The sequence below is a fragment of the Gavialis gangeticus genome, unplaced genomic scaffold, assembly GCF_001723915.1.
Source record: "Gavialis gangeticus isolate Ggan-Ray unplaced genomic scaffold, GavGan_comp1, whole genome shotgun sequence".
Taxonomy (NCBI): domain Eukaryota; kingdom Metazoa; phylum Chordata; order Crocodylia; family Gavialidae; genus Gavialis; species Gavialis gangeticus.
In genome coordinates, this window is record NW_017729016.1 from 959,508 (window position 1) to 974,375 (window position 14,868).

Sequence of the window (14,868 nt, forward strand, 5' to 3'; positions counted from 1 at the left end):
TGCTGGGTTGCACCCACTAGACTACGGAGGCCCCAGGGAAGGGCAGCAGGGCCCGAGCCCACAGTGGGCAACCACTGCCCGCCCCCACCACATGCACAGATCTGGGGGCACGGGTTCCCCCTGTCCTCCTGGGAGTGTGTGTATTAATTAATTAATTTAGTTAATAGAATTTCATTTGATTTTTATTAATACAAGTTTATTTTCTACCCATGGTAACTTTTTACCATCTTTAATTTTCCCTGAGCCTGAGGAAGGCTGTGTGCTTCTGAAACCTTGTAGAAAAAGATCATTTTTTTGCAATTTGTTAGTTGGTCTAATAAAAGGTATCATCTCTGAACCAAGAGTTCTAGATTTTTGCATTTCTTTTTGTCTCGGACCAACACGGCCACCAAATACATCCTGGTATACGTGGGCACGGTGCCCCCTGCCTGACCACCCTCCTCCCACTTCCACCAGCCCCTTGCAAGCTGGAACTCTGCCAGCCTACAGAGAGCTCTTTGCAAAATGGCAAAATCCACAGGTTTGTCCATTAAAAATGAGAAATCTGTTTTCCTTGGGTAAAGGGGGAAATCCGTGTTTTTATCTGTTTTTTCCATGAGAAACAGAAAACCCAGATCCTTGGTTACTACCAAAATACTGTCCGCCTTGTACACACGCCCTTGTCGTGAAGTAAAAGCAAAACTGCATAAAAAGGGAACTCTTTCTTAGACATTATATAGATTCTATATAGGAACAAGTTCATGATTGTGTTTTTTCCCCCAGGAAGTAAATAAGCAACACTTTATTTTAATAGATTAAAGAAATAAATAGTGCTTCAGAAGTAATGTGTTGACTCCTAGTACCCTGTATCATCTTGGGAAGAGGTGCTTATACACCAGTTAACCAAAGAGGTAGAGAATCTCGGTTCCTTATTAGAAAGTTGATTCTTGTCTTCTTGTGAAAATAAAGATTAAAAGTCTTCAGACAGACCAGAACTGAAGAAAGACTTAAATCTAACAGTCTAATGGCTGAGAAAAATGGCTGCTGGCTTGTGTGTCTTAGATATGTCCAGTGTATTGCATCTCTACACGTTCATTAATGCACTGTAGTTACTGCGCATTAAGTTTAGTACTTGGTTAACCAAGTACTAAATCAGTGAACTTGCACTCCTGCCCAGTGCCACTGGTGCGTAGCTTTTTAGTGATTCTTACTGTGTGGTAACCTCATACTACTGCGCAGTAGCATATTAACATGGTTTTTGCCTGGCACGCTACTGCGTGGTTAGCATCTTGTGTCGACGCACCCACTCAGTCTTATAAATGCAGGCAGAGTGGTGGTGGCTAAGATGGTCAGAAACCTTGTAAGGCAGATATTCTGACCTGAATTCATTATTTTGCACATACTCCTAGCACCTCGGGAGTAATAAATCTTGTCTGCCTTCATTTAATATTAGCTTTCTTCCCCCTACAAGACTTTTAAGATAAAAAAAAAAAAAGAAATCTGACCATTAATTGCTTTTGGGCCTTCATCTTAAATATAGAAAAGGCTCATAGTCTATTATATCACAACCTTTTGTGACTGTCTGTTTTTGTCACTGGGGAAGGAGACAAAAGGATGTGATCCAAGCTTTTATGAATCCAAGCGTTTATGAGTCTCCTGCTGCCTCTTGTATACTGTGCTTTCCCAAGATGCAAGGGCATTGGGTGTGATGAGATGGCTGTTGAAGAGATTACAAAAGATCATTTTTAAAGTGTTTACAAGTTCTGTGATCATCTCACTGCATACATTAATGAGCTGTCCCAGAGACATTTGAAGCCTCTGGGATCAGACACAAGGTCAGTACCCCTCCCTGATGCCTCTGCCCTCCCTCTCTTTCCCCCCCTCCCCCCACCAGTTGTAAGGCTTCAGTATTATTTTAATATAATCACAACCTTTGGCTTGACAGCGCACTTCATTTGTATTTGCATATCTAGACAGGGGGTGGAGGATACAGGAAACCAAGGTTTATTCCTAGCTCTGCCATGGCTTTCCAGTGTGACTCTGGGCAAACTGTTCCCTAACTCATTTTTCACGTGTGGGAGGTTGGGGGTAGGAGGGCTGGAGAGAATGGGAAATGCTTGCTTCCCGCAGAAGTGCCGAGGCCGCGTTTGTTTGTTTGCAGAGCACACAGACGTTCGCAGATGGAAGCTGCTAGAGAAACGCACAATTGTTAGTAACAGTAATTCTAATTTTGGGAACTTCAAATTTAGAAACATCCTTTTTCTTCTGGTATGACGATTCCTGGTAGCTGAGGTTGGAATTTAGAAAAAAAGTTCCACTGGCAGGTTCTTCTTAGCCTCTTGGCACGGGTTAAAGTTCTTACCTCTCTACTCTGGGATTACCAGCTTGTCCTACCTAATAATTACTGTGACATTTGTGCAATGAGAATAATAAAGGCTTGTGTCATTCACAAGAAGCCCACCTCAAAGTTCAGCTTCCAAACTGAATGGCATTTTGTGGTGCCTTCCTGTCTTTGGATTTCACCCCTGTTTTGGACCCAGTTAAGCAACACTATGCAAGGAATATGTGTAGTTTAGGCTAGAGTAATGCTTTTGAAAAATAGATGACTTGCTTTTGGAGCTAACCTAATCACAATGACAAACCGGTGACGAAAGATGCTTCCAAGGTTCCAGTACGTGGACTCTGCACAGACATATATTTTATTACATTGTGCAAATATGTACCAGTTTCCTTCCTAATCTGTTTAAAATGATGGTATGATCAGAGGTAGAAACCTTTCTAGAGGATAGGCTTACCTCCTCTTATAAAGCCTGCTCTTTTTTCTACTCTTTACAACCTTCTGTTACGTATTAATGAAAGTTCTTTTTTTTAATTTAAAATAGGAGAGAAAGATTAGAGTGTGGGTCTCCACCATCTTCTGTGATAGGTATTGCTGGTGCACAAGAGGTATCACAAGACAAAGGTGTTGTTGGAAGCCCTTGCTAAAATATTGACAATGCATTTCTTTGTTTCTTGGAATACCTTTAAATGTTACATGAGAGTTTACATAAGACCAAAGGAAAGTAGGGCTGGAAGGGACCTTGTGAGGTCTAGTCCAGCCCCCTGCTCAAGGCAGGATCATCCCAACTAAACCATCCCAGACCTATGGAGAAGTCTTCCTTGATACTTTTAACCTCTCCAACTCCCTCCATTTTTCCTGACAGAATTATCTAATTTAGCTCTTCTTGTGAACATACACAAATATTGTTCTTTGATCACAGGGGACCTAACACATGTTAGTGGCTTCTGTACCCAGGTATGGAAACAGCTTAAGCCATGAACACTAGAGATGCATTTAGAACTGCTAAACCTTATATAGTCTTTCCCTCTTTATTACCACCCTAGCTGATACAAGCACGGACCATGTATGGCCATTTGAATCTGATGTGTTGTTTAGAGGCCCTGCTGTTAAATGACATGCAAACTGCTTTCTACGCCCAACATGCTGCTGCTTTTGTTGCATTTGAAATCCATGCTGGCCCAGAAAGTGAGATTTGGCGCAAAAGCTGCCATGCCAAGGAGCGCTGTCAAGGCAGTGCGTTCTCGGGCTGGTGAATTGCTCTTCATAAGTGTTTGGTTATTTGCCATCCTTTAGGTAGGAAATTAATAGCAAACTGTTCTGACAATTCCAGACAGCTGGGAGTGTCAGCAGCCCCATTTACTTGCCATATTAAAGCCTGCCTTTTTCCTTTTACTCCCGTTTAGTGTGTTGTCATATGGAGTGTCGGAAAATCACAGCCATCTACAAATTGGCTTATTTATCTTGGGATGATGAATGATACTTAAAGCACCTTGTCATTACCAGTTCCCTTGTGTATATTCCATGCCCTGTTTTTTTAACCTAGTAAGCTCAGTACCCTTTTAGGACTTTTTGGAGGAGGGGCTAAAAAATAATTTAGAGTATGGAAACGATATTAGTCACCACTGTCTTTGTTTTTAGGAAGTGATGTGAATAGAGCCTAGCCATGCATAAAATTGAACTCCCATCTCCAGAGTTTCCAACCTTTTGTAGTATTTCCAGAGTCTTGTGATTATTATTTATTTAGCTAAAGATTATTGCAGTCTCCCAATGACAAAAATGCTGCTGAACAGCTTTCTTTCTATGGAAAGTTGATCTGGTTTTCCAGGGGCAGATCTAGGATTTTAAAAAGGGGGTTCAAATGGTGTGGTGCAGCTTTTCTCCATTTGGAAAGAAACTATAAGCTTTGCTAACATAGTAGGGGCCAACACTACAGTATTCGGTTTATTATTGTCAGAGCAAAAACAAATATAACTTTATTTTTAATATAATCTACCAAATGAGTGTACTTTAAGTTTAAAAAGCACGACAAACTAGGCAAAAATAGTCAAAAGATAGTGTTTCATTGGTCTTGTGGTCATTATAATTAAATGTACATCTCTTATTCAGATTTGTACAGCAAAATCAAGTAGTCTTGAGCATCTTGACAGTGTCTCCAATACTTCATTGTCATTCATTTCTATACCTGAGTTAATAATACCCGGCCTATGAACTAGAACTTCTGTTGGACTATGAACTAGAAGGGTGACATCTTCAGAAATGGATAACAAACTGCAGAAGAAAGGATACTTTGAATAGTGGAACATCAAGACCATTAAAAAGGAGAGAGTTGTTAACATCTGTGGAGTGAAGAGGAATTAGCAGGAGTTAGGCAGATTATAATGAGCCATGTAGTCCATTGACTCCCTCGGCACTGTCTGAATAAAATGCTGCTGCCCTCCTAGGCAGTTGGTTTTAAAGTTTGGGTTGAGCAGAAATTAAAGGGGAGGGGGATGCAACTGCACCACTGGATCTGCCCTGTGGTCTCCTATTCTTCCAAATGGACAGAATAATTTACCGTTATACAGTCTCCTGTTCTGTTCTTCACGTGTGTCTCAGAGTGAATGATCAAGACGAGGTTAGAGAGAGGGGATTCAGGAGACTGGGTCAGTGGTGCTCAGCCTTTCTGTTCCTACAGACTGGATGCATGGCGCAGGCCCAGCACATGGGGTAGGACCCACAGGTGTGATCTGGTGTGCCAGCGTGACCTCACATGCTGGATCTGGCTGAGGCACAACATCATGTGCCAGCCTGACTTCATGCTGGTGCAGTCAGGGCTGCAGGGTTATGTCTTCCAAACCATATAGCTCCCCATAGGTCTGGAAATTTGGCAGCAATGGAGCAGTAATTAGCATGGCTCTGGGAGCAATTAACACTGCTACCACTCTTCCACCACCAGTTTTCCAGACCTATGGGGAGCCCCAAAGGCTGAGTGACTCTGCTCCATGGCTGAATCTGGCCCATGCGCTAAAGATAAAGCGCTGCTGAGCTAGGTAAAGAGAACAGGTGTGAGAGCCAGGAGGCAGCATAGTGAGGGATGGGCTAGGGAGCAGAAATTTCTAACTGCTTTCCTATGCTGGGTGTTAGGCTAAGAATAGTGGAGTCCTCTTCCACCTGCATTTCTGGGTACAGCTGAAGGCAGGAGGCTTCCCTAAAGGCTAAAGTTAGAAGTTAGACCCATAAAATACCATTTGAAGAAAAACTTAAGATTTGAAGCTAGGCTTTTGACACTTTGGGATCTAATTTAGTGTTTTGAACACTTAGTTATAGTACTGCATTTTGCTGTAGTTGCTATCAGTCTGCAGCCTCAAGAGATGAGGACAGGAGGGTTTTAAATAAACCAATTGATTACTGGGTTTTTTTTTTTTAAAGTAGGGTTGGATTGGTAGTGTAACCATGATGATCCAGGAAATGTATTAGGCAAGTTGATCCAATAAAAGATGAAAAAAACCATTTGCCACATTTTTGTCTGCTTGATTTTTTCCCCCCCACTTAGCACCTTTTAAAGCACAGAAAAGTGAAAAGGAGACAGGAGTCTCCTTTAAAAAGAAGTTAGATACTACTTTACCCTCTTTTAAACTGTATTTCTAAAAATATCAGAAAAAACTTTAAACAAACACAGGCACATGGGTGAAAGAAAAGTTCAGCTGCTAAGTGTATTGTTGAATTTCTTCATAATTAAGTCCTAGATTATTTTAATGTTTCATTGTTCTGCTTAATTTTGATTTGATTCAAGATTGCATATTCTATGAGATGGGTTGAAAAGCAGTAAAAGTGAGAGATACTGGGTGCGTCTACATGAGATGCTAGATGCGCAGTAGACCAATTCTACTGTGCATTAGCACCATTTTTGCTGACCGTGTTAACTACTGTGCATTAACACAGTCAGCAAAAACGGTGCTAATGCACAGTAGAATTAGTCTACCAAGCATTAGCATCACATAAAAAGTGTGTGCTGGCATTACTGTGCAGTAGCGCAGATTTACAGCGCATTAAGTTTAGTACCTGTAATTACTGGTACTAAACTTTAATGCGCTGTAATTATGGCGCATTAATGAGTGTGTAGACATGCCCACTCAGCTTCTGGCTGGCTCATTGTATCATCTGCTAAATGACTTCCAGTCTTAGTTAGCTAAGAAATGAAAAGGCCAATTGCTAGCGTTGTTACCATAGCAGTAATCTTTAAGAGACAGGGAAATCATATTTAGCATATGCAACCAGAGAACAACAGTCAGACGTTGGACAGACAGATCTGCAACATTTTCTTAAGATACAAGTTGCGGTGGTGGTAGCAAGCTATTTGGTCCTGTTTTAAAATATTTCTTAATGTAGGTGTGTGTGCAGTTGGATTTAACTAATCTATTTTCATCTAAGGATTTCTGGAAGCTTGGAATGCACAAAATGTGTGATTCAAAATTTGGGTCTTGTTTTGAAGCATCTGAAAATGTTATACAGTGTAACAGACTGTAAGCTTTGTTATTAATTTTTAACACCAGAGATGGTCTAAAAGCAAAATGTCAATCTGGTATCATTTTTGTGGCATTATTTTTAGTCATGGGAAAGTGGGCAAATACTGTTAAAGATTAACTCTTGGGGGAGCGAGGGGGGTTGGATGATGGCACTTGTCTAGTGACTTGAACAGTCCAAGACTCAAGATATGATTTTTTTCAAGTAACATCAGGAAAACTTATCACTATATTTCAGGGTAGAGGTGCTCTTTCCTCATTCGTTATTGTAACAGGGCCCAAGTGCTATTTGTAGCTTTGAGCTGTTGGAGAACAGTTAAACCACCACAGTAAAGTGGGTGACTGACCTTTAACTTCATTTCCTCTGATTTCAGGACACTTAGTCCCTTGCTGCTGGAATTAACGTTGACTACATCTCCCAGATGCACTTGAGAAATGATTTAAACTTGAATCATTCTGGTTGCCACTCTGCGAACAAGGGCAATGGGTCTTAAAAAGGCTTAAAATATTGATTGCTAAATAGTGTATGGTGATTTCGATCTTGCTCGCTCATGCTTTCGTGCTTGTGCTCGCTTGTACTCTCTCAATTCCTAATTTTTTAACCAATTGGGAATAATAGGAATCTCCCAAGAGGTTTATTGGAGCATCTAATTTTGATGCCAAGAGGATGAAAGTGTTATGGGCTGTTGATTTTAAAGAATACCTCCAATCAAATATTAAGTCTATCATTTCTTCCTTTTGAACACTACTTTGCTGGTGTTAGTAGTTAAAATGTGTTGTAGCAACAGAAGGCAAAGTGTACTGTTAGGTTGTTTTTCTTTTCTTTTCTTTTTTTCTTTTTGGTTGTTCTTGACTTCAAATGAATCATAGTGGCTTTCATCATATACCTTGTTACACAGGGTAGCTCAGGAAATGGGATTTCTTTTACCTTCCAAACTTGGTGCAAAGCCGGCCCCAGTGAGTGACCAAATGTGCTTACCTATATAGCTGGTTTGTTCATATGGAATATATTGGTGATTATTGCACCACCCTCCAAGTGACAGGTGCCAAAAATCTGTTGTATAAGCCAGACAGGGTATTGATTACAATAGTGAAACTGAGCAAGACATGAGTGTGACTGTTGTCTGGTCTTAAAAGGGAGCTGCTCTGGATTAAAGATGTTGAAACGCTTTGGAGAAGTAGAGAAATTTCTGCTGCCACTGCCTACAGTTGCATTTGCCCTAGAGAGACAGAACTTAAGTTATTTCTGCTGTCTGCTAAAAGCTTGTTTACACTTTATTTGGACTCCAGCTACGCTTATTATAAATGCAGCACATGTAGATTAAGAGGTTAATAGTGTGTTGGCCCTTGTGAATGGGTTTGTTATTAATCAAGAATGTTCATTTGTGTGTTTCAGGCAAAGTCGTGTATTTGTCACATGTGTGGTGCCCACCTGAACAGACTTCACTCTTGCCTCTACTGTGTCTTCTTTGGCTGTTTCACAAAGAAACATATTCACGAGCACGCGAAGACAAAGCGACACAACTTAGGTAAGCCCTCGCCCAGGAATACCTCCTCCACCCTTTTAACCCATTTCAGAGCTTGACGTCTAACAGCATGGCACATACCAAAACACAGCTCATTAAGACAGGAAGGTCCATCTGCTGTTTGGACTAAACCTGTGGCACTTTTTTTTTTAAATGCACAGTAGCATCAGCCCTGTTTTTATTGTAACATTAATGCATTCTTTATTATAACCTAAGGTTTCATTATTGCAACTTTTACTGTCTGTTGATACTTCTTGACTTAAATTCTTTAGAAAAGGAAGGGGAGGGGATTGGGAGGCGTACCCTGCAGTGACCTCTCTTGTGTAAGTGATGTGTTTTTGCTGGCAATTCAGGTTTTATCTTTAACTTTTTGTTAGATCACTTGTTTATAATAACTAACATAAAAATTGAATTGTCAAATCCATATTCATTATTGCTTATGAAATTCACAAATCCCAACACGCTGCAAGTTAATGAAGTTATGTTCAGAAAAAAATATTTTAAAAAATATATTGGTTTCTGCACTCCTGTCCTGTTTTTAGTCGTATGTTGCTTAGGTTAATGACAAGAAATTATTCAACTGTTGTCAGAAGTGCAATACTGATAGTAGAAGAACTGTCTTCCATTCTACCTCTACATCTGCCAAACGCCCATGAAGTTGTGATCCTGCAACCTTCACTGCTGGGTGACCTGCAAAACCAAGAGAATCAATCTTTACTCTCAGATAACAATGGTGTTTTTAGTTCATGGTACTTAAGAACAACCTGGTTAGTGTTGATTGGAAATTGGTTGACTGTGACATTGGAATACTGAGGTTCAGCTTCTCAGAGTTAGCTTGTTGACTAACCACTTTTTCCTGCCTTCTTTCCTGACTGAAATGTACTAAAAGTCAAACAATTGGATTGTCCTTGCTAGGCCATGCTTAGACCCATGTCAATAAAGCCTTATGAAAAACTAATGTGATGGAAAATCATTATTTTAGGTGCTACAATAACTTTAGATTGTATTTGTAGCCATATAGCTTTGCCTCTTATGAAAAGAAACACAAAAAATGGAGAAAGGAAGTTAAGGAATCCATTACCTCAAAAAAAAAAAAAAAGTTCGCTACGCTTATTTTCAAGGTCCAGTGATTTGCTAGCTGATTATTTTTAGGTGGTTTGGGGCTATGAAGTTACTGCATTTTTCACTGTACTATGATTGCTGTTATGCAGTTAGCTCAGTATTGTGCATTTGATATTACTTGTTATCCTTCTGAAGCAGAATAAACCAAAAGAAGGTTTTTGCCTTCTAATAACCTTACTTCATTTAGACCCAGAAAGTAGCAAGTTCCAACCTAACTGATACTGAGTGTTAAACCTTAGCATCTAGGTTTCAGCAGACTGTAATGATGTATAACCAGATGCTTATCAGCAAAGGTAAGTAAAATAAGAATATTTCATTTAGCATCTGGGGTTTTCTTGAGTGGCTCACCCTGTTTGCAAAGCAGGAGTAAAAATAGAAACATTTCACAGCCAGTGGGAATGTATGCGAAGCTAAAACGCTAAACTCTTCCAGAACCTGAATGGCTTTTCTGGTTTTTTGTTTTGTTTTTTTTTTGTTTGTTTGTTTTTTCAAAGGCATGCAGCTTTTTGTTTTGAATGGAAGGTAAACTTTTTAAGAGAATTAGCTGGGAATTAAGTATCTCTCTCCAAGAAGATTTAGGGAACAGGTATTAGCTATGAAGATGCACACAGTATGCTGACTCTCTTGCATAAGCATGTATACAGTGTCTCTCTCAAGACTAGCTTTTATTTGAAATGGTAGACACTGTAATAACACAAAGCTGAGTTAGTGTTGTCACCAGACTCCAGAGATGGGTAGAACCTCTGTTTTGTAAATAGATTTTGATTTTATTTTATATTCCTTAATTATTAACTTTCCACCTGCTGCCTTACTCCTCTCTTCATTTTCAGTTCCTCTTTCTGCAAGGATTCTGCAAGGCATCAGTTCCTTTCATCATTGCTTACCCAAATGCTCTACCTCTTATTTTTAATAACTCTACAAAAGTGGAATTATTAAAGATATTTAAAGTTTCCAGATGACAGGAGCATGATGGCAGCTTTAGCATCAGCCCTCACATAGTGATGACAGAAGAAGTGAGGAGGCCAGTACTAAATGATCATGAAAGGTTTCCATAGGGAATACTGGAGCTGTTCCATGGATAATTATTTAAAACAAACAAACAAATAAAAAAACTACTGCAAAATTACCTCTAGTAATTTTAGGCAGACAGTTACTTGACCATTTAGAGTGGTCAAATCAGCCTTTAAAATGTAAGGTTTTTTCTTGGAGTGAAAACGAATAGAATCCAGCTAGGAAACGCTCATTGAATAAGGCACAGAAGAAAATCCAGTTAGCCTGGCAAAAGGTTGTGTACCTACTGCACTCGTCAACAGATCCTGAAAGCTATAAAGGCTAGCAGTGATTTACAAGAGCATAAATTGTTCCTATAACAGGACTGCACATACAGTGTTCAGTAGGAAAAAAACTGTATTTATAAAAGCTACGTCCTTTTGTAGCTAGATGCTTAAAAAAATTATAAGATCCCTGTCTGCTTTAGCCAAAAATAAAGAATTTAAAACCCCAGCAGTGGAAGATTGCGCAAGGAGTTTTTTTTATACATGAACTAGTACTTAAAAGAAAATGACGTCTTTTGTAAAGAAAATGATGTTTTGAAAATTGATCACTTTTATACCTCTGCACCTTTTACTCCCTCCTTAATTCCAAGTGCAGTCTTAGACTGGTATTATGTGTATTTTAAATCCTCAGACCTTTAAAAGAAACTAGAGTAATAGTAATTCAGAAACTGTGAACTTGCTCTTTTTTTGTGGGGGGTGGGGATGGGGTTGTTACATGTAGGATCCTGTTTCTCTTCGCTTGTGTGTGTTTCGTATTGACCCCTTTTGCTAACCAACTTGTACACACACAGATAAATGTTTTGTAACCAGAATTGACAATTTATTCCAATATCAGTATGGTTCAAGGAGGTTTTTGACGAGCCTAAAAGCACACATTTGAATTTAATGCAGCATTTGAGCAGTGGTGGCACACCGTCTACACAGTAATGTGGATGTCTCTGTTGAGAAATGCTGACATGTTTCGTTCCTCTTGTCAGAGTTAATAAGGAAGACAGGAATGTCCATTTTCATCTTTTCTGTTTGAGTTGAGGTTAGAATCACTTATTACATTAAACAAGATTTCAAGCTGCAAGATTTGCACTTGGATATAACTGTGATGGAGTCCGGTTTATATTTAAAAATGTAACTGGTTAAACAGTGAAAAGCTGATTTAACAGATAAAAGTAGATCTCATATGGTGAGCCAGTTTTATGTGCTCGATGGGAGGAGTATTATTAAATATGATACCTAAGTCTTTCTAGCAAATGTATCCTTACACATTAAAATGCTTAAATAGTTTGTTTATTAGGTGTTCCCAGACTTGGTACGCATACCTCTGGGAATATATATGCAAGACATCTCCGGGGGGGGCGGTACGTGGGAGAAATTGTATAATGGCAGATTTAATTTTCATTGTAATAATAACTGGCATTTAGGGGGTTAAAATTATAAAATGTGTGCTGCTAGGGAAACACAGGCAGCTGGAATCTGGAAGGGGGTATACAATAAGAAAAAAGTTTGGGAACCTCTGGTTTAGTATATTTTACTCTTAAATATAAAGGTCTTAATTTTTTCCCAACATTCAATTTAATATTTGGTCGTCCCATTTGGAGTATTAAAAGTACAGTTGGGTATAAGGTACCTTTTAATTGTAATTTGATTCACTTGAGCAACATTTTGCATAGCAAACCTATTTATAAAACAGTGTTGTGCGGCAATGTTACATCTAGAAAGGTTCAGGCATCCTCTACAAATCTGTAAAGTTATTATAAAGGGATAGAAAAAGTAAAGTAAGTCACTACTTTGTAATGGATAGCCATATTCTTCAAGAACCCTAACTTTCCTATAAAAATGAATAAGTTCTTATACCAGCCATAGGCAATGAAGTGTTGACTGCTAAGATTTCCTTAAAGAAAACAACATTTATTTTTTCAGAAAGTGAATAAAGAAAGCATTAGTATTAGGGATGTAAACGGTTAAACGATAATTATATTTTACCATTTACAGCTTATCTACCGTTTAGTGGCCTGCAGCAGGAATGGCCTCAGCCCTGGCCCCCTATGTCTTTGCCATGCACCCATTGCTGCATGGGTCCTAGGCTGCTGGTGGGGAGTTGCAGGCAGAGGGTGCAACCACGCCACTCAGGGGCACTGCCCAGCTGTGGTGCTTGGCACCCCCCACAGGTGTCAGGTGGGGCCTTTCTGCTGCAGCAGTGAGACTCCAGGCGTTATGGTGGGTCTGTCCTGCCCCCCTGCAGCGATGGGGCCTGGGCATGGCAATGGGTGACAAGTTCCCTGTGGTTCCCACCACGCTTGCGCTGCCGCACCCTGCACTTGGAAGGCTTCTCCATGCTGTCGGGTCCTCCTCAGCTCACCCAGGGGATAGAGTGGTCTGGCCCCAGCAGCGCAACCTCTGCCAGGTCTGCTTCCCCCTCCTGGCCATGATGCTGAGCCTGATCTGGCCCTGAGGCAGAACACATCGCCCTGCCCTGGCTGCCACTGCTGCAGGAGGGCCAGGCAGACCCACTTCGGGGCCGGGAGTCTCGGTGCTGTAGCAGACAGGCCCTGCCCAACCCCTGTGGGGAGGCTTGGCACTCCCCTCCCTCCCCGTGGCAGCGGGATCTGGGTGCAGGAGAGGTCTCCAGCCCCTACCCTTGCCCATAGGGGGGAGGAGAAGCTGTGACTCTGCAGCTGGGCAGTGTCCCCTGGTGACTTGGCCATGCCCCTACCCAGTGGCTGGGGCTTGTGTAGCACGGGGCACATAAGGGGCCGGAGCTGGGGTCGGGGTCATTACAACCGGAGGTCACTAAACTAGAAATGTACTGTCGGTTCACCATTTAACCAATATAATTAGAGGAGGTCAAACGGATAATTTTTCAAGTGATGTTTATAGCCCTAATTGGTATAAAGGCGATATTCCTCATTACTTTCAGGTGGAATATTTAAATGCTAGATATTAGTCAAAAGACCGAAAAACGATAAACAAAACAATTTTAAAGAAACAACATTATTTTATAATTAAACCTTAGGGGACAGAAGTACTAGAAATCAGGTGGAGATGTTAATATCTCAGCATGCTATAAAGCATTAAAAATTTGGAAATAGTTCAGAACTGTATCAAGGGACAAAAGTCTAACGCTGTCAGTTGCCCAGGGCTGTTCAAAAGTATATAATGCCTTTTGCATGTTAATATACAATGTCTCTATGGACTCTTACATACATTATATGCATCACCACATTACAGCATATTTATGCTCTTACTTTAAAAGGAAATTCTAATACACAGAAGTATGCTCCATGTAAATATGCTCACTATTGTCAGAACCATTTCTGGTTCAAATTTTGTTTTTGTAGTAGAAACTATTTACAGGGAGATAAGTTGCACGTTTCCATTAGTTTTTTTAACTTGTCTTGGGAACAAATATTCTCTAAAGCCCTGGACCCACAGCCACACTTGTGCTTGTGCTACTTCAATATTTTTACTACCCATGGAACAAATTGCACATTGGTTCCCTGAAGGCAAAATATCATTTTAAAGAATGACTGTTCTGTTACTAATGTACTTTAATATTGATTTACTGGTTGTTACTGGGGGGGAAATTGGTTTTAAAATACCTTATCATTCATACTCATCTTCTTTCTTCTTTTTATGCAGGTGTTGTAAGGAGGAGGATGAGTGTAGGATCTACACCTTGGGTATCAAGGTGTGCAGTACTACTCAATATTAAACTGAAGGAGTGAGATCTGGGACTTGGGGAAGCTCTAGAGAAAGGAGTTGCCAGGCACTGCACTGAAGGGGTGGGTGTTTGAAGCATATAGAGAAGCATTTTTATATGGCGCTCATACGGTGACAGGTAACATTTTTTTGGCTCTAAGAGAAAGTGGGAGGGGTTCAAAGTCAACTCTGTTGCAAGCCTTAGATCCTAGAGATAAATCGGGAAAGTAGAAGAAACAGTGCTGTGGTTGAGGATACTCTTGTTGCCGAAGAGAAGCTTATCATTATGTGTCACCGTGTGCAAGGTCTATGCTGAAAGAATTTAAAATTCAGGGAGAAGTTGGAATTGGCACTTAGGCTTTGCCAGGGCAGCACTATAGATTTCAGTAATCTCAATAATTTCAATAATCTGTGGCTGAGGGTTTGTAATAATATCAAGATCTGTCTCTCTGTGCAATCTTGCACCCAAAAGCTTAGCAAGCAAAGTACCAAATATAGAACACCAGGCTTATTTGCCTGCTTTCTTTTCTAGCTCTTCCATAGGTGCTACATAACTATAATATATATGAATTGTGAAAATCAACCAAATGTTTGTGGAGCGTTTTTTTAAAACTGCAAATGGCTCTTTATATGTTGTAAACTGTTTGTTT

The 14,868-nt window shown here is 40.2% G+C and overlaps 1 protein-coding gene across 2 annotated transcripts in view; it reads left to right on the top strand.

Annotated features, from left to right (window-relative positions):
- Positions 1-1,974: 1,974 nt before the first annotated feature.
- USP22 (ubiquitin specific peptidase 22) overlaps positions 1,975-14,868 on the top strand; it is a 115,652-nt gene continuing 102,758 nt past the window's right edge. The window contains exons 1-2 of one of the 2 annotated variants that reach the window (XM_019512644.1): positions 1,975-1,981; positions 8,219-8,351. In XM_019512644.1, the coding sequence (XP_019368189.1) occupies positions 8,240-8,351 (112 nt within the window). In that variant the 5' untranslated portion in view covers positions 1,975-1,981; positions 8,219-8,239. Of the gene's footprint in view, positions 1,982-8,218; positions 8,352-14,868 lie in introns of those variants that run through there. The other variant, XM_019512642.1, reaches the window with a different exon arrangement.